The following is a 23,902-nucleotide window of genomic DNA, read 5'->3' as shown; positions in this document are numbered from 1 at the left end:
TGCAGCCTTGTTGCAGTCAATGGGGGCATTTTGCAGGGTTTTTTTTTAAAAAAAAACAATGTTTTCAATTTCTTTTCGGCAGATGGGAAGTAGGGTTGTGCAAAAAAATAATCGGTAAATTTTGGGTTCAGGATTATTGGGCCCGATTTTTTTTTAACACTACCCCTCTCAAGTACTGTGTGGGAGGTTTTTGTAATATTCCATATTCAGATCATCTTTGTTGTCAAAGTAAAATCGACACTTTCTCTCATAAAGTACTAGAATGCCCCCTTTATATGGTTTTTAGGAGCCAGTGGCTTTCCCCGTTTTATCATGTTTATCATTCAATAATTCTCAAGGGATGTTCTTCCCTATCTGATGCTAGACAGTGATCTGAATATAACCTTATCGGTTGCTAAATTCCTGTCTATCATATTTTCCTTTACAAACTAATGTAGTACTCTTTAAGTCATTGCTCAGGATGTATTGATCACAGGAGCTCTGAAAAGGAAAGGAAAGGGACTAACAAAAATAGGCAATTGGGTATAGGGGGTCAAATTTTTAAACGAACCAAGGTGCATTAGTGAGGGGAGCTAAATATTGCCTCCTACTGTGCCTTACTCTGGGGTTTGAATCTTTTTCCTCTCCAGCCCAGCAGTGATATCCACAGGCTGGGAGAAAATGCTGACCTTAACACCGCCTGGAAGTGCATTGGGCATGAAGTCCGTGAGCAGAGTTTAACACACTCAATATGTGTCTCAAAATAGACCCTCTTCCTTCCCACTGGAGGATTATGGGAAAGGAGGGGAAACTACTCATATACCAATGTTGTCATGCCTTACTATGTCCAGTCAGCAGGAAGAATCCCTTCAGTGGCATCCTTAACTGCTGTGAATTTCATCCCAATTCCTGCCCTCCTCAGGCTCCACCCCAAAAATCTCCCACCAGTGGTGAAGAGGAACCTGGCAACCCTAAGTCAGAAGCCTTGTCCAGCCAACATATCCAAGGTGGAAAGAAGTGCATAGAGTGGTTGTGGGGTTGGGTTGCCAGCCCAATTGGTCAGAAGACCTAGGCAAGCATGTGTTTCGTATTGAAACCAGTGGAAATGAAAACTGGATATTTAAAAACTCCATAAGGCACAATGATAATAAAGCTAAAAAATACTGTTTTTTTAAAAAAGCCTATAAACAAATGAAATAAAATTTGCTGCTTACATCACTAATTAGCATAACCAAGTGACCGAGCAGATCCATATGTTTCAGAGTTTACTTAACACAATGGGCTTTTCTGCACACTTGAATTACTCCTGATTTTTTGGCAGTCAATCCACAAGCACTGGAATTGGTTTGAGCATAGTTCTTCCTCATATCTGCCCTCCCTGTGCATTTTCACAGCTGTGGGGTCAGGTTATTTTCTTCTGCATGTGTCTTAAATAATGAAGATTTTAAAAGGAGGCAGCTGTCGTCATTGGTAGTATCACAGCAATCCCTCTTTTTATTTTTTGTTCATGCTTATATTGATATCATGGCTACATTTTTTAAAAAAAGCAGCACTACAATAAAAATATATCAATATAGTGTAGTAATAATAGTCTAAGCAGGTTCTCTGAATTCCCAGCATTCATTTTTTTTAAAGTAAATCTCTATCACCTTCTCTTGCAGAGATACAAGGAAAAAGGCCTATCTTCGCTGGGGAAAGGGCAGAGACTTACTTTTTTGGAATAATAGAATCATAGAGTTGGAAGGGACCACCAGGGTCATCTAGTCCAATCCCCTGCACAATGTAGGAAATTCCAAACTACCTCCCCCCCACACCCCCAGTGACCCCTATTCCATGCCCAGCAGATGGCCAAGATGCCCTCCCTCTCATCATCTGCTTAAGGTCATAGAATCAGCACTGCTGACAGATGGCCATCTAACGTCTTCTTAAAAACCTCCAGGAAATGAGAGCTTACTACCTCCCCAGGAAGCCTGTTCCACTGAGGAACCGCTCTGTTAGAAAATGAAAGCTGGGAATTCAGAGAACCTGCTTAAACTATCATTGCATCACTATAATTGATACATCGACATTGTAGTGCCTTTAAAAAAATTAAAGAAGGAAACTACTTGTCTTCAGGGCAGGGGGAAGAAAGGGAGTGGTTTGATGATGATGACAACCCAATCATCAAAAAAGTAGGCTGGAGGTGAGGGGAGTGGGCAGGACAAAGAAAACTGACAGAAACATTATGGATGAGGAAAAAGCTGACTCAAACTCAGCTTCCAGAAAAAGATTAGGGTAAACGTGGTCTCAAAAGAAATAAAGAAAACACGGGGAAGAAATAAAAGGTGAAAACAGGCAGCCCATTTCTGAGGGGAGGGGCTGCACTGGTGGCTGGAGGCAGAGCAGCGGCACAGCCTCCAAAGGAGGATTCACCCCCCCCCCACTGAAGCTGGGAAGCTGCCCTCACTTGCAAGCCCCGTGGAACTGCCCCATAGTGTTCCACAAGGCCACACCACCTAAAAAGGTAACGTAAATGCAAGTAAGGGCAAAGGGGCATTCCTGGCCTGAAGGGGGGGCTCTGCCCCTGGAACACCCCCAGAATGCCCCCTGGGACGATGGCACATGGACGTGCATTGCCAGGATGCCGGTAGGATGCCAAGCTGGCGTCCCAGAGCTGCACTGCCTCGGCAGTGTTGGGAGGCCAGTGTCCATGCCCCAACGCTGGCGTCCGTGCTGGTCACGGCAGCACAAGTGGCACGGATGCCAGCATGGGCCTTTCTGTGCCTCCTAACAACATTCACCCTCCCAGGTCAGGAATGGGTTGTAAAAGCACAAAAATGTGTGTGGAAATTAGTGGATAAACCAAAGCAATATGGGGCCAGACCCGATGAAAAAAGCCCATGTGGCAAAGCCAAGAGTATGCAAACTGTAGCAGTGAAGCAATAACCTAGTATTAATGCTTTCTCAAGCATCCAACTTTTTTGGTATAGCTGAACTCTCCTTGTCCTTTCTGACTTGGGAAGGTTACCACATGGGTGTTATTTAAAAGACATTAATGGGGTCCGGTTGAAATGCTGAAGGCAGTGCAATCAAATGGATATATAACCAAATGTCAACACAATTCCTGAAACAGATGTTATCCAGTAACATTTACAATGCTATGAAAGACCCGGTAACACAATTAGTATACCTCAGGCAAAGAATATTCAGTTTCTGTATATTCTATTTTTTTGTTCAGTGGCAATAAAATAAAAGTTTACCATCAATTAATTCAGTATCAATGTATGTGGCTGCTTGTGGATGGTTCCGTAGAGGGGAGATATATCTTAGCTTCTGGACATTACATTCTGGGTCCCAAATACTTCTGCCTCTGCCTCTACTCAACCTTCCTTTGTGATTTCAGCATCACTTAAGCAGAACTAACAAGCAAAGACTGTTTTCTTTCTGAGTCCACTATTTCTAACACCCATCAGAATGGAGGCATAATTTCTATTCCCTTATACCCTAATCTCTCTTCCCACCAAATGTCATGGTGTACTAGCCTGGATTGTGGAACTGGCTAATATGCCTTAAAATACTGCACGGGCAGCCCATTCCTGAGTGTTTCGGTGCCCAGGGACGGCGGGGCCAAGGCAACACCACGACATCTCCAAAGAGGTTCCCTGGCCTCCAAAGAGCTTCAAAAAGCCTCTTTTAATTAAAAAAATAATAAAATGGAACATTTCCCCCCATTGCGAACAGCGAGGCTGCGCCAGGAAAAACCTGGCACAGCAACACTGTTCCTAGAGAGGGGGTTTCCGGCCTGGAGCGGCTGTGGAAGCTGAATAATGTCAGCTCTGCCCACGGGAATTCCCCCCCCCCATGCCGGTGCTGGATATCTCTTCCTGAATTAATGTCCCAGAGAGACTGCGCTGCCGGTAGGGTTGCCAGGTCCCTGGGGGGGGGGGGAGCCTGAAGAGGGTGGGGTTTGGGGAGGGGAGGGACATCAATGCCAGGGAGTTCAATGGCCAAAGCGGCCATTTTTCTCCAGGTGATCTGATCTCTATCGGATGGAGATCAGTCAAATTAGCAGGAGATCTCCTGCTACTACCTGGCAGTTGGCAACCCTAGCTGTCGGGGGAGTGACATGCACCTCCGTGGTGCTCAGGACTGATGGAACTGCCCCTGTCGCCAATGCAAGTGCCTCTTATCACGGAATAAAAGTCACGCTGGTGGTGGGGTCACACCACCTCCTAAGCCCAATCGGCCCTGAAGCTCAGGAATGAGCCCTCAATCACCTAGATCAGGGTACATTTTTTTTCAATAACAGGATTTATGATTAGATATCCATTTCCAATCACAGGGTGTTGTTTTAGATATAACTGCCACAGAGGTGGGGTTTGTCTTAGTGTTATTAGTCCCACCCAACTATTAGTCCCACCATAAATACTGAAGAAGAAAAAAGAAAATATTTCAACATCCTGAGTAATTTTATCTCAGAAATTTTTACCTCAGGCATCTCTGACAGGCTACATCTTTGGAATGAATTCATGCTTCTTGTTGCATGCACACACACATACGCACAGAGAATTTAATTGCTACATCCTTTCTACTGGAATAGGTCCTAAATGTACTGCCACACAATTTCACTCAATTCTGGTGTTTTGAGAGCCTTAATAATTTCTCTGCATGGACATACATTAAAGATGTCGATATGATCCTACAGAGATTAGCAATGAACACATTTATTTATGGATAATATGCTTAGCAAGCCCCACTGAAATGCAACAAGGTTGCCTTATAAGAGAGAGTTTTAGATTGCTCCCCCAGGGTCCAAGCCTCCAGTGCCTGAGTAAATAAGGGCTAAACATCTGCAGTTGCTCTGTTGTGCTAGTTAACATCACAGCAATGTTTCCCATCTTACAATTACTTTTAATGGTTTGTAAAAGCTACCCTTGTACTATAAGCAGCATGAGCACTCAAAATAATCTCCTAATAATCATGCCGAAATAATCTAGGGTAGCCGTGTTTAAACTAACATCTGTAAAACTAAAGTGATTCCCTAGTATGAGTCGTTAAATTACATGGAATATATTTGTTGCAATCGAAACCATACCTCTCATGCTAAGCCAAATTCCTTACGGTAAGTTTGTTTTCTGTTTTTTTTTTTTAGACAAACAAATACACTTAAAAGCTGTTTTCCACCAAAATAATTGGTAGAGAGAGCAGAATGGAAACAGTCAAGTATACATTACGTACTCTCAAAAGGGCTTAGTTTGTATAAGTTTTTTTTTAAAATGCAGTCTACACTTCATTTGAAAAATAAAAATAAAAACTGTGAATATGACCAATTTTTCCATGATGGGCGGCCCATTCCTGAAGGGTGCGGGCGAAACTCCTTTTGAGCTGGCAAAACACCGCCCTGGCGTAGGTGCCACCTTATCACAGAATAAGGTGGCAGCTACGTCAGTGCGGGGGCAAACATGTGGCATCTGGGCACCACCAGCCCCTGCCTCCAGCGCAGCCATGCCAGCAGGGCTTTTCCAGAAGGGAAAGCCTGCACGAGCGTGAGGGGGGGCATTCCTGGGGGTGGAGCTGCCTTTAGGCAGCTTCCGCAGCCCTTTCACCCTGAGAATGCCCCCTTGAATGGCAGTGTGGCGGCGCAGCCTCGCTTTTTTCAGTGGGGCCTTTTCCCCCTTTGTCTTTATTTTTCTTTTTAAAATGGAGTTTTTATGTCTCCACACTGGCTGGGAAGCCTCAGAGGAGGTGGCGTGGATCTACCCTCTCCCCTTCAGGATTGCACTCTTAATATGGTTTCTGACATTATGGATTCTAGTTTTTGCCTCTAGTAAAACAGAGGGATTCCAATCTTACATTATTACAATGTGCAGCTGTAATCAACAAATAAAGCCCAATTCTGAAACTTAAAGTGCATACTTAAACAGAATTACACTTTTCTAAGTCTACTGGAATCAAATGATTTAGAACAGTTTAAATCTGTTTAAGATTGTACTGTAAACCAGGTAGTTCATTCATTTGTACAATAGATTGGTCTTTAAACAGTTTAAATCTGTTTAAGATTGTACATTCATTCATTTGTACAATAGATTGGGCTTTAAATAGTCGCTCTTTCACAACTGATGCTAAGGCTGATTTGCAATGTGATACTAAGCTGATTTTAGGACTAATAATTTGTTTAAAAAACTGGTAACTTTCTAATATTCTAATTCTAATCTTATAATGCCCTGACCTGGATGGCCCAGGCTAGCCTGATCTCATCAGATCTCAGAAGCTAAGCAGGGTCAGCCCTGGTTAATATTTGGATGGGAGACCACCAAGGAATACCAGGGTTCCTGTACAGAGGAAGGCACTGGCAAAACCACCTCTGTTAGTCTCTGGCCATAAAAACCCCAAAAGGGGTTGCCATAAGTTGGCTGTGACTTGATGGCAATTTACACACACACACACACACACAACTTTCTAATATGCAAAACTTTGATTTCTAGGTGATTTTAAAGGATCATTAATGTCTCTAGTTTCACACTTGTTATATGATATAATCTGAGTTACTTTTGCCGGATATATTTGAATTTGTGAGCAATTCCGCCATAGATGATATAAATTCATATAACAGGCGTGACATTTCCAACAACTAAAATTAACTTCAACAATTTTGTTTAACCTTGCTGGCATCCACCTCTTTAATTTCTAGATTGGCCATAGATAAAGCATTCTGAGATTATTTCTTCAATTCTTGCTTAACAAAGATAATTTCTAAAATTAATTCAGTAAATGGAACAGTTCGGTTCATTTGCATCTCTCCCCCATCCAAGATAACAATGTACATGTGTGGAGAGAGAGAAAAATGGGGAAAAAACTTGATGTGATCGTACCTATAATTGAATCCAGATTCTTTGTGTGTGGTGATTGGTAAGGCATCTTCTGGTTTTAGTGTTTAATGGCTAGGTTCCCAGCCCATGCTATTGACCCTGCATTCAGCTTTGCTTCAAAATAAGAATGGTAATAGTAAGACAATATATCTAGGGATGCGATGCTTGCAACTAATTCCCTGTCTTACCATTTTGTATTCTTTCCAGGTTTTTTGGAAGTCTAGACTCCCATCTTCTCGGTGTTGTATAACTGTCCAACCTCCCCCTGCAATTTCCATATTGCAGAAGACCTAGGATAAGAAATATAAACATGTAAGAATCACCCTGGTGACGTGGACCCTTGATCTAGTTAGATCAGTTTTACAACAGTGGTCAATCAGGTAGGTTCACCGTTAAGACAGAATGCTAATTTGTAACCCTTGTATAATTCTGGCATCTGGAAAATAGGTGTACTCTCTCTCTAACCATAGAGTATAATCTTTGGCTGCCACAGACTCATACCGAATGGATTTTTTAAACCTTTTTAGAGCCAGTAGATTAAAAAAAATACTTTAGCAATAAGTTCTAAAGGTTAATTGCATGGGCCATTTAGAAATTGTCACCCCATTCCCCCACTAATTTCACTGGACAAACAAATAGACAAAATGAATGCACCTTTCTCCTACCTACAAATCACTGGTTTGCCACAGTGTGCCGGTCTTTCCTCATAATGAAGTTAGTCCAATCTTCTGATAATATGATTAAAATATATATTTTATTTCTGTCTACCACGTTCCTTTACGGATTGGCTTTTTTCTAATGTGCCATGGGTGGGGGTGGGAGAGACAATAACAGGTCATTTGTCCTGGATAGATCATTACCTGGCAACATGTTTGAAGTGTTTGGCATACACTCTTAACCTTGACAGGGTTGTCCAATCTCCACCCACCTAAGGTTAATTGATCCAAATAGTTTCCTACCTTGCCTAAAGAGTATTTCTGCTCAGTTTAGTCAAATAACTCTTCCGATATGGGAAACTGACAGAAAGCTATAACAGCAGTTCCTAGGTACCCTAGGTGCCCTCTCCCACCTGTATGTCATGGGCTTCTCCTCCATATTCTGAAGAACTAAGGACATGGGAAACTTAGCAAGCAGAGAAAAAGTCATGACCAATGTGACCAGCTAGAGTCTATATGAAGGGTGCTGTGGTAGTGAGAGCAGTGAAGGGAGTGCTTTTTTCTACCACCACTGGAACTGTGTGCTTACATCCAGCAGAGCTCATTACAACTCTGCAACGATTGTTACATCCAGCATTGTGACATGGGGGGGCTAGAACCATTCATGGTTTGCTGTGACAGCTTTTCCAACTGAAATCGCTAATATATTGACCCCACAGTTGAATCAGTCTACAATTCCAGACTCTTTTGGGGGGAATCTGTTTCAATTTGCCTTCTGGACCCATTTTGGGGTCAAGGCTAATTTGCATACTTTAAGAACATAAGAAAAGCCATGCTGGATCAGACCAAGGCCCATCAAGTCCAGCAGTCTGTTTACACCGTGGCCAACCAGGTACCTCCAGGAAGCCCACAAGCAAGATGACTGCAGCAGCATTATCCTGCCTGTGTTCCACAGCAACTAATATAAAAGGCATGCTCCTATACAGGAGAGAATACGTAGTACTTTGGTAGGTGAACTTCACCAAGGGAAGCATAACCCCTGTTGACTCTTCTTGATCTCTCCTGGCTTTTAGTACTATCAATCATGGCATTCCTTTGTTGGGGAGACTGTTTTGCGGTGGTTCCAAATCCATATTAAGAGGTGGATTCCAGAAGGTGGTGCTGGAGGATTGCTGTTCAACTTCTTGAAGGCTCTGATGTGAAATCCCATGGGGTTTGATCAAGAAACTGCTTATAGAGATCTTCCACAAATTTGGGGTGACGTTATCAGTTAACAATTAGGACCTACAGTACCTGCGAAGAGTCTGTGATGAACAGGATGAGACTGAATAAACTTAAACTCAATCCCAGTAATAAAGAGTTGTTTATGTCTGAGGGATAGGAGCCCAGGAAGAGGTGGGTTTACCTGTATTGGATATGGTGTGCCTCTTCCAAGTTAAGTTGTGGAACTCCCTGCCCCAGGAAGTGGTGGCGGCTGCCAACTTGGAAGGCTTTAAGAGGGGAGTGGACATGTTCATGGAGGAGATGGCTATTCACTGCTACTGGTAAAAATGGATACTAGTCATGATGCATACCTATTCTCTCCAGGATCAGAGGAGGATGCCTATTATATTAGGTGCTTTGGAACGCACGCAGGATAATGCTGCTACAGTTGTCTTGTTTGTGGGCTTCCTAGAGGCACCTGGTTGGCCACTGTGTGAACAGACTGCTGGAATTGATGGACCTTGGTCTGATCCAGCATGTCCTTTTTTATGTTCCTGAAAGACACATTTTGCATCCTAGGATTACTCCTAGTTCTGGTGCTGCTTGTAGAAGTTCAGAGTGTTTTTCAGCTTCAGCTATTACAACACATGTCCTGATGACTTCCCGTCCTTAAGTTCTGTAATATACGGAGGCAACTGCACTTAAAGATGACTCAGAAAATTCAGCCGTACCATAATGCAGCACTCTATTTGTTGTCTTGGACCACACACACTGGAAGCACATTGCATCATCTCTGCAAATGCTTAATTGCCTTCTAGTCTTTTCTGAGGCCAAATTCAAGGTGCTTCTTTTTGACATTTAAAATCCTCGTTGTTTCAGATACGTGACGGGACACCTTCTCCCAAATTAACCCACCTGAGTAGTAATATGATCACGTAAAACCTACTTACAAAGAAGGCCAGATTGTCACCTAAGCTGCATCCACACATAATTGAACTATCTGCTATCATTCTGCTGTAACAATCATTCACAACTGGATTGTCATGTCCACACTGGAAAATCCAGTTGTGAATGACTGCTGTAGCACAATGCTATAGCCAATAGTGTGGATGCAGCCCTATTAGGGATAATTTCTTCTTTGTGATGGCTCCAGTCTGTCATTGCTGGTATTGTGCTTATTTTTTAATGTTGTAATCTGTTTTGGGAATGGTCAAAATGCCCAGTTCTTCATGACTGCAACAAAAGATAGAATCTTATTATATCTTCCATTTTATTTCCAATCGATTCTAACAACTTGCAATTCTGACTGCTTACTCTACCTCCATGGTCCCTTTCCCAAATACGTAGAGTTCCATAGGGCTTGTAAAATGCAGTTGTTCCACCAGGCCTACAATTGAGGATGGCTGCAAAGTCATCTATGCCGGCCTCCATACCTTCCCCCCATATTATTTTAGTTAGGTGTATGACCTAAGGGGATTATCTGGCTGCAACAGTTTCAGTGATGACTATATTTTGGCATCATCTGTTTTTAAAAAATGTTTATTGATGACTGTATTTAGTGATTGTTTTAGTGTTTTAACGAATATTTATTGTGCCTGTACCCTGTACCCTGGTTTTAAATGTTGTTATCTGCCTTGAGCCTGGCTTTGGCTGGGGAGGGTGGGATATACATCAAAATAAATAAATAAATAAGTATCAAATTAGAACCCATCAGTACCTATATGGTTATGACACTGCATAATAAAATGCATAAAGTTGCTATTCAGTTGGAGAACTGGTGCTGCCCTCTTGCATCTTTTCAGATAAGAAGAAGAAGAAGAAGAAGAAGAAGAAGAAGAAGAAGAAGAAGAAGAAGAAGAAGAAGAGGCTTACAAACACCTTCCCTTCCTCTCCCCTCAACAGACACCCTGTGAGGTAGGTGGGGCTGAGAGAGCTCCAACTTGCCCAAGGTCACCCAGCTGGCCTTGAGTGTAGGAGTGGGGAAACAAATCCAGTTCACCAGCTTAGCCTCCGCCGCTCATGTGGAGGAGAGGGGAATCAAACCCGGTTCTCCAGATCAGACTCCACCGCTCCAAACCACCATTTTTAACCATTACACTATGCTGGCTGTAAAAAAAAATTGCCTCAAACAAAAATATAACCCATCAAACCTCTTTGGCAATTAATGATGGCTGTAGCACAGCCCATATTGAAGGATGTGAAGCCCCCCTTTTACATTTTGCAACTGTGCCAGAGCTGTTTCCCTGGCACTATCCCATGCTTTTGGCTGAAGTATGCACACAGTTCCCAGAACCATATGAATGGAGCTGAGTTTTACTACTTGGCCATTGCTCATCTGGGAGGGAAAGCAATTATTTGGTGGGAAAGCCATCTACTCTGCCCATATGATTGCATTTCTCTCACACACATACAGGGGCCTCATGGGACTGCACCATCAGGGAAGAGGCTTTCCACGTGATGACAGGTATATGTAAACGGTGTTTAAGTTCATACCTGTATGCAGGAGCTGAACTGATGTGTACTTCCATTGCTTGTATTTTGTATCACATGCTAATCCTTATATAAAAGGGATACAATCCTATGTACAACCGCTGAGTTGGATTCTACAGATCTGTTCCCCCAAAGGTAAAACCTTCCTGTGAGACAAGAAGAGGAATCTCCTATGTCAGCAGAAGGTTCAGCCGTTAGTGGCATCCAATAAGAGTTTAAATCAATGGGTTACTTATACCAACAGTTGATAAGGTATAAACAGAATATCTATAAAGTATTGGTTTCTTATTTATAGCAATTTCCTTCCACATTTTTGTAATCCATAATGACACTGTTACAGTTCCAAATGTGTGTTCTTTTATGCCATACAACTATATGCTGTGTTGGTGTTTGGGGCCTTTAAAAAAGGTCTGGGAATTCTTACCAATTCAACTTGGGTCTCAGCATTCTCACGCAAGAAAGGAAAAGACCTCATGACACGAGCCGGTAATGTAATGTTGTACATGGCCCGCTCACACAGAGGTTACTGCCTAATTCCTTTGAACCATTTCCTTCATCAGCCACCCAACAAAACCCATTTCATCCTTAACTGAATCAATTCTATGCTTTTCACTCAAAGGCAATTGTCCACATGGAGGGCTGTCCTATTGGCCCATTGTACAACTTCAGTTTTGGCACAGACAGCAAAGGGTCCCTGATTGTGTGTCAGAGGAGAGAGGATTGTTCAGTGCTCCAAAAATGTGAACTTATTTGAGAAAGGGAAAACAAAACCCTTTAAAGAAGTGTCTTGTCTTGAAGAGAAACTGTTTGGCTCCATGCTTCCTTTAGCAATGACATTTGAGTGCAAACATTTATCTACAGCATGTGGTTTCATTGGTCTTGGATTTATAGCAGGCATTTTTAAGCATTGCATGCATCTCATTTAACATTCATGTCAGGCTCTCAGAAATACAGTGGTTACTTTTTTTGCATATTGAAATCTTTAAACTCCATCCATAAAGCTATTGTTTCCACACGGAAAAAGAGAAAAAAATCCACATATATACCGAACATTCATTAATTGAAAGATCCTTTTCTAAACATGATGTTTTCTTGTTTTGAGTGACATAGGAAATTAAAAAACAACAGAGGAATCGGACAACGACAGAGAGATTTACAGCACGAAATGATTCACTGTGTGGTCTGGCACTCTCCGCAGTGGTGGATACGAACACCTGCCACATTAACGGGAGCAGCAAGCCGATTATAAATGTTAGCTTTCCACCATTCGAGCCAACAAATGTCCTCAACTGGCTCATGTCCCAGACGAGGTCAAGGCATTCAGCCATTAAACACCTTTTAGCATGTCTTGAGGTTGAAACCTGAACACACACAAAAATATGGAGGAGGTAAGAAGAATTTAAATTACTCTCTCTTTCTGCCTCCTTGGTGGTGGACCGAATACAACTGGAATCATCAGCGTGCAGGGGATTCGAGTTAAACGAACTTGGCTACAATGAAAAAAAATTGCTTCCAATTGGAGTTCTCAAAGCTTCTTAAAAATATTATCGCTTCGCTAGAACTGCGCTCGGTTTTATGAGGAAAGAAAAAGAGTTACGGGATTTACAACTGCCCTTTGGAAGTTGGTTCTTTGTTGTTGATGTTTAACATTAGAATATAATGTAGTTCTTGCTCTGTTTATGAGCTGCCAGTGCCATTTCCACATCAACCACCGTAATGTAAGACTCCAGTCCTAAGGCCACTGAATTCCCCCCACCGATTACCTTGGTGCTCATTGGAACGGGCTCTAAAGGTGAAATGAGACATTACGAGTGCAATCCTAAGTAGCTCTACTCAGCAGCTCATGATGGAAAACGTATTTCTTTGGATGTCCACATTTTTGAAATGCTATAGTTACATAACTTGCTAGTGCAAATCTCACAAGTTCCAGAACCCATTATAACGATGCCGTGTGCCTTTCACACTGCACCGTAGACTCCAGATGCATACCTTTAAATGCTCTTGGCTAAGGGAGTGGAAGCAGGAATGGCTCCGTCCATCCCTTTCTTCTCTGTTCTAGTTATCCATTATTGTCCCTCACCTAATGCATTGAGTGGGATGCCAGGTGATGACAGGTAGGGTATGGGAGGGAGGATCCATGGCTGCCATAGGGATTTAAAGGGTTGCCAAATAGCAATTCTGATTTCTTGACCTCTACCGAGTATGCATATGAACACAGCAGCAACAACCCACTCCAATTTTTTTTCACCCCATTTTTCCCCTTTACCTTTTTAGGCTCTGATATGTTATTAATATAAATCGTGTAGACGCCGCTTTTGTTAAAACCAGCTTGGTAAGCATCGGCACAGTCTCTGAATGGCTTGTCATCTTCTTTTTTTGCATTCTTTAGCAGAACTGCAAAACAAAAGAAATCAATATGATATTGCCAACAGCAGAAGCAACCTAAGTGAATGCTTGACCTAAAGCATTGATACTCACTCTGTGGCTTGGGAGCCACATGTGACCCTTTTTTATGCCACCTGTGGGTCTTCTGAGCACCATTTCCCAGTGTGGCACATGCCACATGTTTCAGAAATGTGGGCAAAGCCCTTGCCAGGTGGGCCTTGTGGTTGGCAGGCAGTCCCCACCTTGAAACAGCTGCCACTGGAGGAACAGGTATGATGTTAGCCACCCTTATGTGCAGGCATCATATCTAGGATGGAAGTAAATGTTGCTCTTTGGTTGATGATAATGGCAAATCTGCCCTGACCTGGTTGGCCCAGGCTAGCCTGGATTCATCAGATCTTGAAAGCTAAGCAGAGTCAGCTCTGGTTAGTATTTGGATGGGAGACCACCAAGACAGTCCAGGGTTGCTACTTCACAGGCAGGCAATGGCAAACTACCTCTGAACATCTCTTGCCCTGAAAACTCTGCAGTGTCGCCACAAGTCGGCTGCGACTTGATGGCACTTTCCACCACTACCAATTGCAAATCTGGCTGTCTGTGAGCCATGGGGTGAGAACTACGGACCTAAAGAGACATTTCTAATAGACATGACTCTAATAAATAGGGTTGCCAGGTTTTTTTTTGGGGGGGGGGGTTGCTTTACAGGCTCTGCTTCTCTGCTTCAAGAATAAACCTTAGGAAATACTTCACAGAAGAAGAAGAATGCAGAATGTCTGTTAAAAAAATAGAGGAGAGCCCATTTGGGCTTGGAAGGCTACCTTAGGGGAAAGAATGGCTACTGCCTGCCTCTGTTTTTTTTGTTTTTTTAATCTCAAATCTGAAGAATCAGAATTCCAAATCCAGTTTCTAAATCTGAATGTTGGTGCTTTGGCACATCCCTATTGCACACTGATTCAAGAATCAAAAACAGAATACAGCTGGGAATGTATATTTATATAATTTTTGATGGATGGAGACCCTGTGCCTTTAACAGGTAGTGAATAGGTCAAAAGAAAGAGCTTTTTTAATGCCACGATGTACATGCAAAAATTCAAAAGCTTCAACAATTGATTTCAGTTTATTAACATACTCATTATAAGGCACAGATTTTTTATCCATAACAAAAATGATGGAAGCACTATCAAAAGTTTCAGTGAGGTTATATAAAAATCATGTTACCTAGTAAGTAATGTTAATGGCAGGATTAGCACCTTTCACTCTGTTGGCACTATATAAATGTCAAATAATAGGAGCAGTAAAGGTTTTACTGACATCTTTTAAATGGCTTTTATTACAGTTTAAATGGGGAAAGCACAGTAGAGCTACTGTTACATTAAGTGCTTAGGATCAACTCTTTGGCTTTTATATGCACGAAAATATATGTTTGCTGCCTTCTTCGTCTCACTTTACTTCTACCCAATAACTTTATTTCTATCCTGCTGTTCTTAAAAGAAGCAGCAGAACCGCTTCCAAGTTAGATAACACTAAAACAAAACATAGCAATGAATGAAATTAAGACAGGATCAGAATAATGCCAATAACAACACACCATCAGCCACACTCACAGAAAGGGAATTCAATAAAACCAGGGCTGCAGCTCAGAAGATTCTTTCTATTTCCCCTTATGGTTATGATAAAACACAACCAGGGACCCAAAACCAGGGTATGCACAATTAATTTGAGTAAGAAGGCTTATTTGGAGCACTCCCTATGGTTGAATACTATAGATTGGATCCAGCTAAAAAAAAATGACCACCAAAAATGCTACGCAGGGAATCATGGGACCTGGATGGACAAAAGTTATACAGGGCAGAGGTTGTGGCAAGGAAGGGAACTGGGTAACCCTGCGTGAAAAAAATGGCTTGATCCAATTTAATATTTAAGCCAGGTAGACTTAGGGATACTCCAGCACCCACCAGTTTGGCTTGTGGCCTCTTCACCAGTCACTAACAAGTAGCTGATTTTTTAAACGATTGGTTCAACTGTTCATCAACTGATTTGTGGTGGACAGGCTCTTTCACTGTATTTCTTCCTAACAGTTCAGCACAGCGCAACTAGGTTTTCTTGCACCCTTGGCTACCACTTTCCTTGTTATGCCCCCAGAAGATTTTTGGAGGGCTTTTTTGGAGGATTAATGTGATCTAACGTTGCAGACATGATTGCTGAAGTCCCAACTTTCATTTTTTTAAAAGCTAAATCTCTGGCCTCTTCTGTTGTGGCGTTATAAGGGGAAAGGTACCGGTAGCACATTTCCCCTTATAAATCTGCAACAGAAAGTGCTAAATACATATTTTTAAAAATGAAATCTGGGACTTCAGAGATCAAAGCAATGCCAAAAATGCAAGGGAAATGGTTGCTCACTGTGGGGAATGTAGCAATCGATAGTTGAATTAAGCATAAATAAATGCTGTTTTTTTTAAAAAAAAAATCCTACCCTTCAGTGTTTAAGTAGTCCTTCATTAATGAATGCCAATCTGCCTGGATTAGCAGGATTTTGCACATGCACAGGGTTTTTTTTTTTTTTTTTGGCGGGTATGTGTGTAAATTTGTCCAGTAGGCATTTGACTTGTTTCCTGCCAGTCAATCAGATTGGATGATCAGCTCACATCTGTCTCATTTACACACATTAAATTTGACTGTTGAACACATTCAACATGAAATTCATAGCATCCTTTGCATGACTTTCTTGCCTATCATTCCTTCCACTGCCTTTCTCATCCAAGGTAATCAGAGTGGCACATATAGTTACCTCGCCCTCAATTTTATCTTCACAACAGTCCTGCAAAGTAGGGCTGTTACCACACTAGGTATTCCCAGTGATGTATTAAGAGTTTGGAAATGTTATAAAAAATACTGAAAGATTATGGAAACTAGATAAGCTTCCATGGGAAGGGCATACCACAGCTTTGGTGCTGAAAGGCCAGTAAGACCTCTGATCAGGGGGGTGCAAAATCGGACGTCAGATAATGGCTGGAGTGTTTAGGTACTTTCAACAAGTGCTTAGTATGGAAGAGAAGAGTTGGTTTTTATATGCCGACTTTCTCTACCACTTAAGGGTAGTCTTTATATGACACTCTAACCAATACACCAGACTTCTTGTGTACTGCTTTCCAACAGGAAAGATTAAGGGAGAATCAAACCAGCTTTCAAGCGTTTCCCCTTCCTCTCCCCACAACAGACATCCTGTGAGGTAGTTGGAGCTGAGAGAGTGTGGCTAGCCCAACTTCACCCAGCTGGCTTCATGTGTAGGAGTGGGGAAACAAACACCAGATTAGCCTCCGCCGCTCATGCGGAGGAGCAGGGAATCAAACTCCAGAGTCCACCACTCCAAACCACCACTCTTAACCACTACACCAAGCTGGGTTGAATGCGTTCTCAGCAGTTCATATCCATCAACAATCATAGCAGCATCTTATGCCCCAGCTGAACTGGAGTACACTGTAGTCACAATCCAGAGAAGTATGATAGTTCCTTCAGTAGCTCACTTCTTTACATTGCAGGTAGACTGCAACAGGCTGTTTGAATCAAACAGATCAAAATGCTACACCTCTTAAATGTCCAGTGTGGTGTAGCGGATGAGAGTGACAGTTTGGAGTGGTGGACTCTGATTTGGAGAACCGGGTTTAATTCCACACTCCTTCACATGAGCGGCGGACGTTAATCAAACTGGATTTGTTTACCCACTCCTACACATGAAGCCAGCTGGGTGACCTTGGGCTAGTCGCACTCTCTTGGCTCCACCTACCTCACAAGATGTCTGTTGGGGGGAGGGGAAGGGAAGGTGATTGTAAGCTGGCTTGATTCTCCCTTAAGTGGTAGAGAAAGTCGGCATATAAAAACCAACTCTTCTTCTTCCTCCTCCTCCTCCTCCTTGTTCTTCTGGCTTTGTTAAACAACTGTCCTACCATACAACAGCTGCCAAAGCTTATATACCCCTGAAGAAAAGGAATATTTTTAGACATTGACTATAAAAGGAACTGAGCTGCAAGCAATTTGTGCTCATTACTGACTTTGCTGCAATTTTTTTTTTTTGAATGAGACAGAAAAGGCAGAATTTCAACTAATAATTACTTGGGGCTGGAACCATGTTTCCTTTTGTCTCTAAAAAGTCTTCTTATGCCAAAACCTCCAGAGTCAGGATTCTATCTTCCTCTCTTTGCTGTCTTCCTGTCTCTTTTGTCTCTGAGATGCTATAGGTTGCTAGGTGACCCCCACCTGTACCAACCTCACAGCAGGCCTTGTCGGATGAAGAAGACTATGATCACATAGTCAACAAAGTAAAAATATAGAAGGCAAAGCCAAACGGGTCCAGGTAGACAAATCTCATTGGCTATGCAGTGCATCACATTCACAGTATGATCCCGGACTGGCTGATGCAGCAAAGAAGCTGCAAAACAGGATGCTGAGACAACAGTATTTCAGGACTATGAACAAATACCAACAAAAACTGCAATTTGTGGAAGATCACCAAGGAGAGGGTTTTTTTTCAGGGAGACATTCTCACTTTTCTGATCAGATCTGGAGAACCAGGTTTGATTCCCCACTCCTCCACATGAGTGGCGGAGGCTGGATTTGTTTCCCCATGCTACACATGAAGCCAGCTGGGTGACCTTTGGCTAGTCGCAGCTCTTTTCAAGCTCTCTCAGCCCCACCTATCGCACAGGGTGTATATTGTGGAGAGGGGAAGGGAAGGTGATTGTAAGCCGGTTTGATTCTTCCTTAAGAGGCAGAGAAAGTCAACATATAAAAACCTTCTTCTTTTAAAAAATACACCTTCCACACAGAAAATGTCTCAGTGCAGTGCTAATGAAAATTCTGAGTGTCAACTGGCATGCGTAGCCTCCATGGCCATCCACACCCATGAAGGACTCATCACCAGTACAGCTTTTGTAACATTTGAAGTAGAATGAGAAAAGCCCAAATTTGCAAGTAACAATGGATGACCACAGACAGCCCTTGGGTGGAACCTATCAGAAGTCACACGACTTTCTGGCAACTGTCACACAGCTTGCATGAATAGACCCTGAATCAGCCCCAGGTTCATCACAATGAAGCACAAAACTTTGTTTGACCAAATAAAGTTCTATTAGATCTTTTTGAACATTACTATTGTGATACAGAAGGTGGTGCTGAAAAACAGCGGACGGTGTCAAGCAAAATTAATCTTGATTCATTCAGTAATTTAAGACCCGATATTATGCATAAGAAATGAAAAACATACTATTTACTGGTTTCTGTTCTGATGAGAAAGTAACCAATTCATTACTAATGGAGAACAGTTATCTTGATATGAGCCTGTTTCAACTTCCTCTGACACTTTTAATCACACAGTGTTCCTAAGAAGGCTGTGGTGCTTTGTTACTTTTCAAATATCTGTCAAATACAGTTTTACATTAACCTAAAATTGACCTCTAGATTGCATCTTACGATTTTCCGTGGAGGACATAGGCCAGTGTGTTTGATCTTATGTAGTTCTTAAATAGTTGGTCTCCATGCCATAGCCTGTATATAGGGGGGATTTACTGGGGGGAAGGGAAGGGCTGGCCAGTTTTGCCCAGCAGTTGCCAAATTTTTGCAAACCTTAAAAGTCTTCAGGTGGGAGTCAGGTACTGGGTATAGATAAGGCCTGTCCCTGCCCATCTGGCAGGGTTGTTGTTATTGTTATTGTTGTTGCTGTTTCCTTTTCCCAAATGATGATTTCATGTTTTGTTACTTGGGCAAATTTGGTTAATTATGAATGCTTCTTTCTTTCATCACAGTTTGATAGAAGGGGAGGGGCCATAGCTCAGTGGTAGAGCATCTGCTTGGTATGCAGAAGGTCCCAGGTTCAATCCCCGGCATCTCCAGTTAAAGGGACTAGGCAGGTAGGTGATGTGAAAGACCTCTACCTGAGACCCTGGAGAGCCGCTGCTGGTCTGAGTAGACAATTCTGACTTTGACAGACCAAGGGTCTGATTCAGTATAAGGCAGCTTCATGTGTTCATGTGACCAGTGTGGATGTGGATAAAGCAACAACCATTAGGGAAAGAATGGGAGAGCTATCTAAGATAAGAGGGCAATAGCAAGAACGCCCAGCAGTGTTGCAAGAGACACAGATGGGTAACCTGCCACATACCTGTCTCTGCCTTCAAAGCAAATTGGACTGCAAGTCATCAGGTGTTCTTCAGGGGTGAGCTGTGTGGTGTCAGGGGAATATTGTGGCTGACCTGGCTATGCTAGTCTTCCTGAGCACCTCATCAGAAAGGCTAGATTCAAGTATAGTAGCACAAGCTTTCAGGGTACAAGTTTTCCAGAGTCAACGCTCATATCTGGCAAAGGGAGCCTTGACTCTTGAAAGCTTCTACCTTGAAAAGCTTGTTGGTCTCTAAGGTTCTAATGGGCTCAAATCTAGCTGTTCTACTGCAGACCAACACAGCTACCCTCAGAAATTATCATGAATGATTGAACTGTAGTCTGTTTTAATCTAAAATATGGGTATGCATCTGTTGGTGTGGCAAAGGACTTCAGGTGACATAGGAGATGGAGAGGGATAACGGTATTATCTTGGTATTACAACATACCGCAGATATACATAATGTTTCAAATGGCGGATTCCTTGTTTAAAATGAAAGATTCTTAAAATGCATGGCCCAATTTTTTTGTGATTTCTTTTTTATGTTCACAAAGCCCCAGTAAATTCTGGCCCATTGTGAATGTATGTGTATGATGCACATTTCTGCAAGCATAAGGGTATTCCCAACTTCGCATTCATTCTTTGCTCTTTTATTTCACTGAACATATCTTAGTTATTTACCTTAAAATGTAAGATGTCAATTGCCCTAAACTAATGATGAATTTCTAGATTACTTGTGGGATGGAACAATCCTTTTGAAAGATATGATTTAAACAGTCGATAAATGGGGACTGATTAAATCACAGTGTGAAAGTAATCTTGATATAGTCTAGTGATCAAATCACATATGAAGCTGCCTTATCCTGAATCAGACTCTTGGTCCATCCAGGTCAGTATTGTCTACTCAGACTGGCAGTGGCTCTCCAAGGTCTCAGGTGGAGGTATTTTATATCACCCCCTACTGGTCTTTTTAACTGTACATGCTGCCACAGATTGAACATGGGTCTGTTATCAGGCACAGTAGATGCTCCACCACTGAGGCACAGCACCTCCCCATCAAGACTCCTTCTCATGTGGCCTTTTAATCAAAACACACCCATGCTTGGGAACATCAGGAAAGCTGAAAACAGGAAATGATGACTCACGCCCAGTGATCTGAACAAGTCTCAAAATCAAAAATGGAAAAAGGGTGGACCAGGCAAGCAAACAAGATTAGAAATTCTGGAGCCCCAAAATATGAGAAGAAATTCAGGTGAGGACCATCCCTACTTAATGCTTAAGTTTTCAAGGAGCTGCTACCTTACCTCCTTCCTTAGAACAAAGGTTGACCAAACTGTGAACGGTGTCCATCAGCTCCAGTTGCTGTTTCTGAAGAATACTGTTGTTGGTGGTTGCTTTGCTTAGCTGCCTTTCCAGTTCCTGAATGATGTAGCTTTGACGTGATACCAACCCTTGCAAGTTCTCTTTTTCTTCCTTCAAAGTATCCAGCTCCCCTTTGTGTCTTTCTTCCATTTCAAGGATTTTGTGCTCCAGTAAGCTGGAGAATGAAACAACAATACCATGTTTGTTAATATTGATGTAAATCAATAGCTGGTTGTCGGTTGGAGGGTGGGGAGGCTCTCTTTCTAAGATCACCTGTGGATCTACCTTTGAACCTACCAATGTTTCATCATTCACATGTTTGCACTGGTAAAGCAGAAAGTGGACTTCATAAAAACATATTCAAGACTGTTTCCCATTCTTTTTGGGAAAGGTGCAGTCCCAAATGCCATCTGGATAGATCTCGCCATCTGGATGGATAGGCACACATTTTCAAATGTCCTGGCCACCTTGGTACCATTTTCCTTCCATCAGCTTCTCATAGTCACCATTTTCATTGCCATACAACTGGTGAGCTTTAAAAAAATCAGTAATTTTTATAGCACTAAAATGCTATAGCACTTAAGAACGAGGAGAAGAGTTGGTTTTTATATGCCGATTTTCTCTACCACTTAAGGCAGAATCAAATCAGATCATGAGAGGGAGGGCACCTTGGCCATCTTTTGGGCATGGAGTATGAGTCACTGGGGGTGGGGAGGTAATTGTGAATTTCCTGCATTGTGCAGGGGGTGGGACTAGATGGCCCTGTTGGTCCCTTCCAACTCTATGATTCTATGAGTCTATGAAACCGGCATACAATCACCTTCCCTTCCCCTCCCCACAGCAGACACCCTGTGAGGTAGGTGGGGCTAAGAGATCTCGAAGAGAGCTGTGACTAGCCCAAGGTCACTCAGCTGGCTTCATGTGTAGGAGTGGGGAAACCAACCCGGTTCACCAGATTAGCATCCACTGCTCATGTGGAGGAGTGGGGAATCGAACATGATTCTCCAGATCAGAGTCCACCGCTCCAAACCACCAGTCTTAACCCCTACACCATGCTGGCTCTCTCTATACCATTTGGTGGTGATGGAAAGTGCTGTCCAGTCACAGATGACTTATGATGACCCAATGTGGTTTTCAAGGCAAAAGACTATTGAAGGTGGTTTGCCATTGTCTGCCTCTGCATAGCAACCCTGAATTTCTTTGGTGATCTCCCATCCAAATACTAACTGGGGCTGATGCTGCTTAGCTTCTGAGATAAGACTGGGCTAACTTGGGCCATCCACCAATTTTTTAAAGGCCCCTCCAAAGCCCTCTGGTGGTGTATGAAACCTCTGCTTCTGCATTAGCATCAATAATGAATGTGAAATGGAGAATCCTCGCTGTTTAGATGGAGTCTCAGATTTCCCGGTAACTCAGACAAAATAACAGATCTCCATGTGAGGATGAAAGGATTTCATCCATTCTGTTCTTTCATTGTTCCATCAGATTGTTGTGCCCTGCATCCCAGTTTACCTAAGAGATGAACATTTGAAGTAGTTAGTCTCAGTTATTCTGAGAGAAGGATGGGTCCAAGGTAATCCAGTGAACTTCCATGGCAGACTGAGGATTTCAATAATAATAAAATAAATAAAAATTATAAAATAATCCTGCTAATGAAAAAACTGTAGGCATTCTCACTGTCTCTCTAATATACATATGCACACACATACATGTGTGTGTGTGTGTGACATACATAGCACATATAAATACTACATATATTGCATATAAAAACCACACAATGTGTGTACATAGTATGGATTAATCTGGCAAACAAACAGTGAAGAGCCAAGAACTGAGACCATTACACATATAAAGCAATTGTGTAGGAAGCATTCCTTCATCTTTAATAAAAGGGTCATTTCTCACTGAGAAAGGAAATGTCATATTTTTGGAACATGGCTTTTTATGTTTTTAACATCTGCAAGACAGGCAGCAATGACCACAAGATGCTTTTCCCCGGAACGGACCTGTAGCACTAGGAAAAAATTACCTTGCATTGATCCCCCACCCCCGTTAAGTCCTAATCTAGATATGGTGGCTAAAAGTACAGGGGGGGGAAACCTTCCATCAGGAACAGTAGCATCCAGGAAAGCAAAACCCGAAGGTCAGTGCTAAGGTTCCTGCTCGGCAATGCATCTGAGACATTTCAAGAGAAGTAAAAAAAAAAAAGTGTTCAAAAAGACCAAAAGACCAATGAGCAATCATTGGCAGAGAGACTCAACATTACCCAGACCCTGTTCTGGATAACACCACCCACAGCTCTGGCCTTGACACCTGGCAGCACACTCCTGCAAGATGGAAGGCTTCCCAATGCTAACAGTGGGTTGAAGAGCCAAGATGACTAGACCATTGTTGCGTGGAACAGAAAATGATTTTATTAAGACCCCTTTCAAATAGGATAATGTTTATAACTTGATGAAATCTATTATTTTTGCATCATTTTACTTTTTAGGTATTTATACTCCACATTTCAGCCAGGTTGACCTCAAACTAAATTTTACATTATTTTATACATAATGGTTATGTATGGTTGGTCAAAGGGTGCATCCATACTTCACTGTCAACTGTGTTATTGCTATAGCACAACAACCTAAACCTAAATAAAACAATGAAATATATTTATTATAAAGCGCTTACGCATATATTTAAAAAGACCATATGGCAACAGATACAAGGTTGAAGAAGAAGAGTTGGTTTTTATATGCAGACTTTCTCTACCACTTAAGGAAGAATCAAATTGGCTTACAATCACTTTCCCTTTCTCTCCCCACAACAGACACCCTGTGAGG

The 23,902-nt window shown here is 42.2% G+C and overlaps 1 protein-coding gene across 1 annotated transcript in view; it reads right to left on the bottom strand.

The window, feature by feature from the left end:
• ANGPT1 (angiopoietin 1) overlaps positions 1-23,902 on the bottom strand; it is a 170,224-nt gene that overhangs the window by 32,215 nt on the left and 114,107 nt on the right. Inside the window, exons 4-6 of the mRNA XM_056854199.1 lie at positions 21,017-21,249; positions 13,443-13,570; positions 7,016-7,117 (exon numbers count right to left, since the gene is read on the bottom strand). Of these exons, the coding sequence (XP_056710177.1) occupies positions 7,016-7,117; positions 13,443-13,570; positions 21,017-21,249 (463 nt within the window). The remainder of the gene's footprint in view (positions 1-7,015; positions 7,118-13,442; positions 13,571-21,016; positions 21,250-23,902) is intronic.

The sequence above is a fragment of the Euleptes europaea genome, chromosome 8 (genome assembly GCF_029931775.1).
Source record: "Euleptes europaea isolate rEulEur1 chromosome 8, rEulEur1.hap1, whole genome shotgun sequence".
NCBI classification, from domain to species: Eukaryota; Metazoa; Chordata; class Lepidosauria; order Squamata; family Sphaerodactylidae; genus Euleptes; species Euleptes europaea.
Note: the sequence above shows the minus strand (reverse complement) of the source record. Positions and strands in the feature narration are given on the sequence as shown.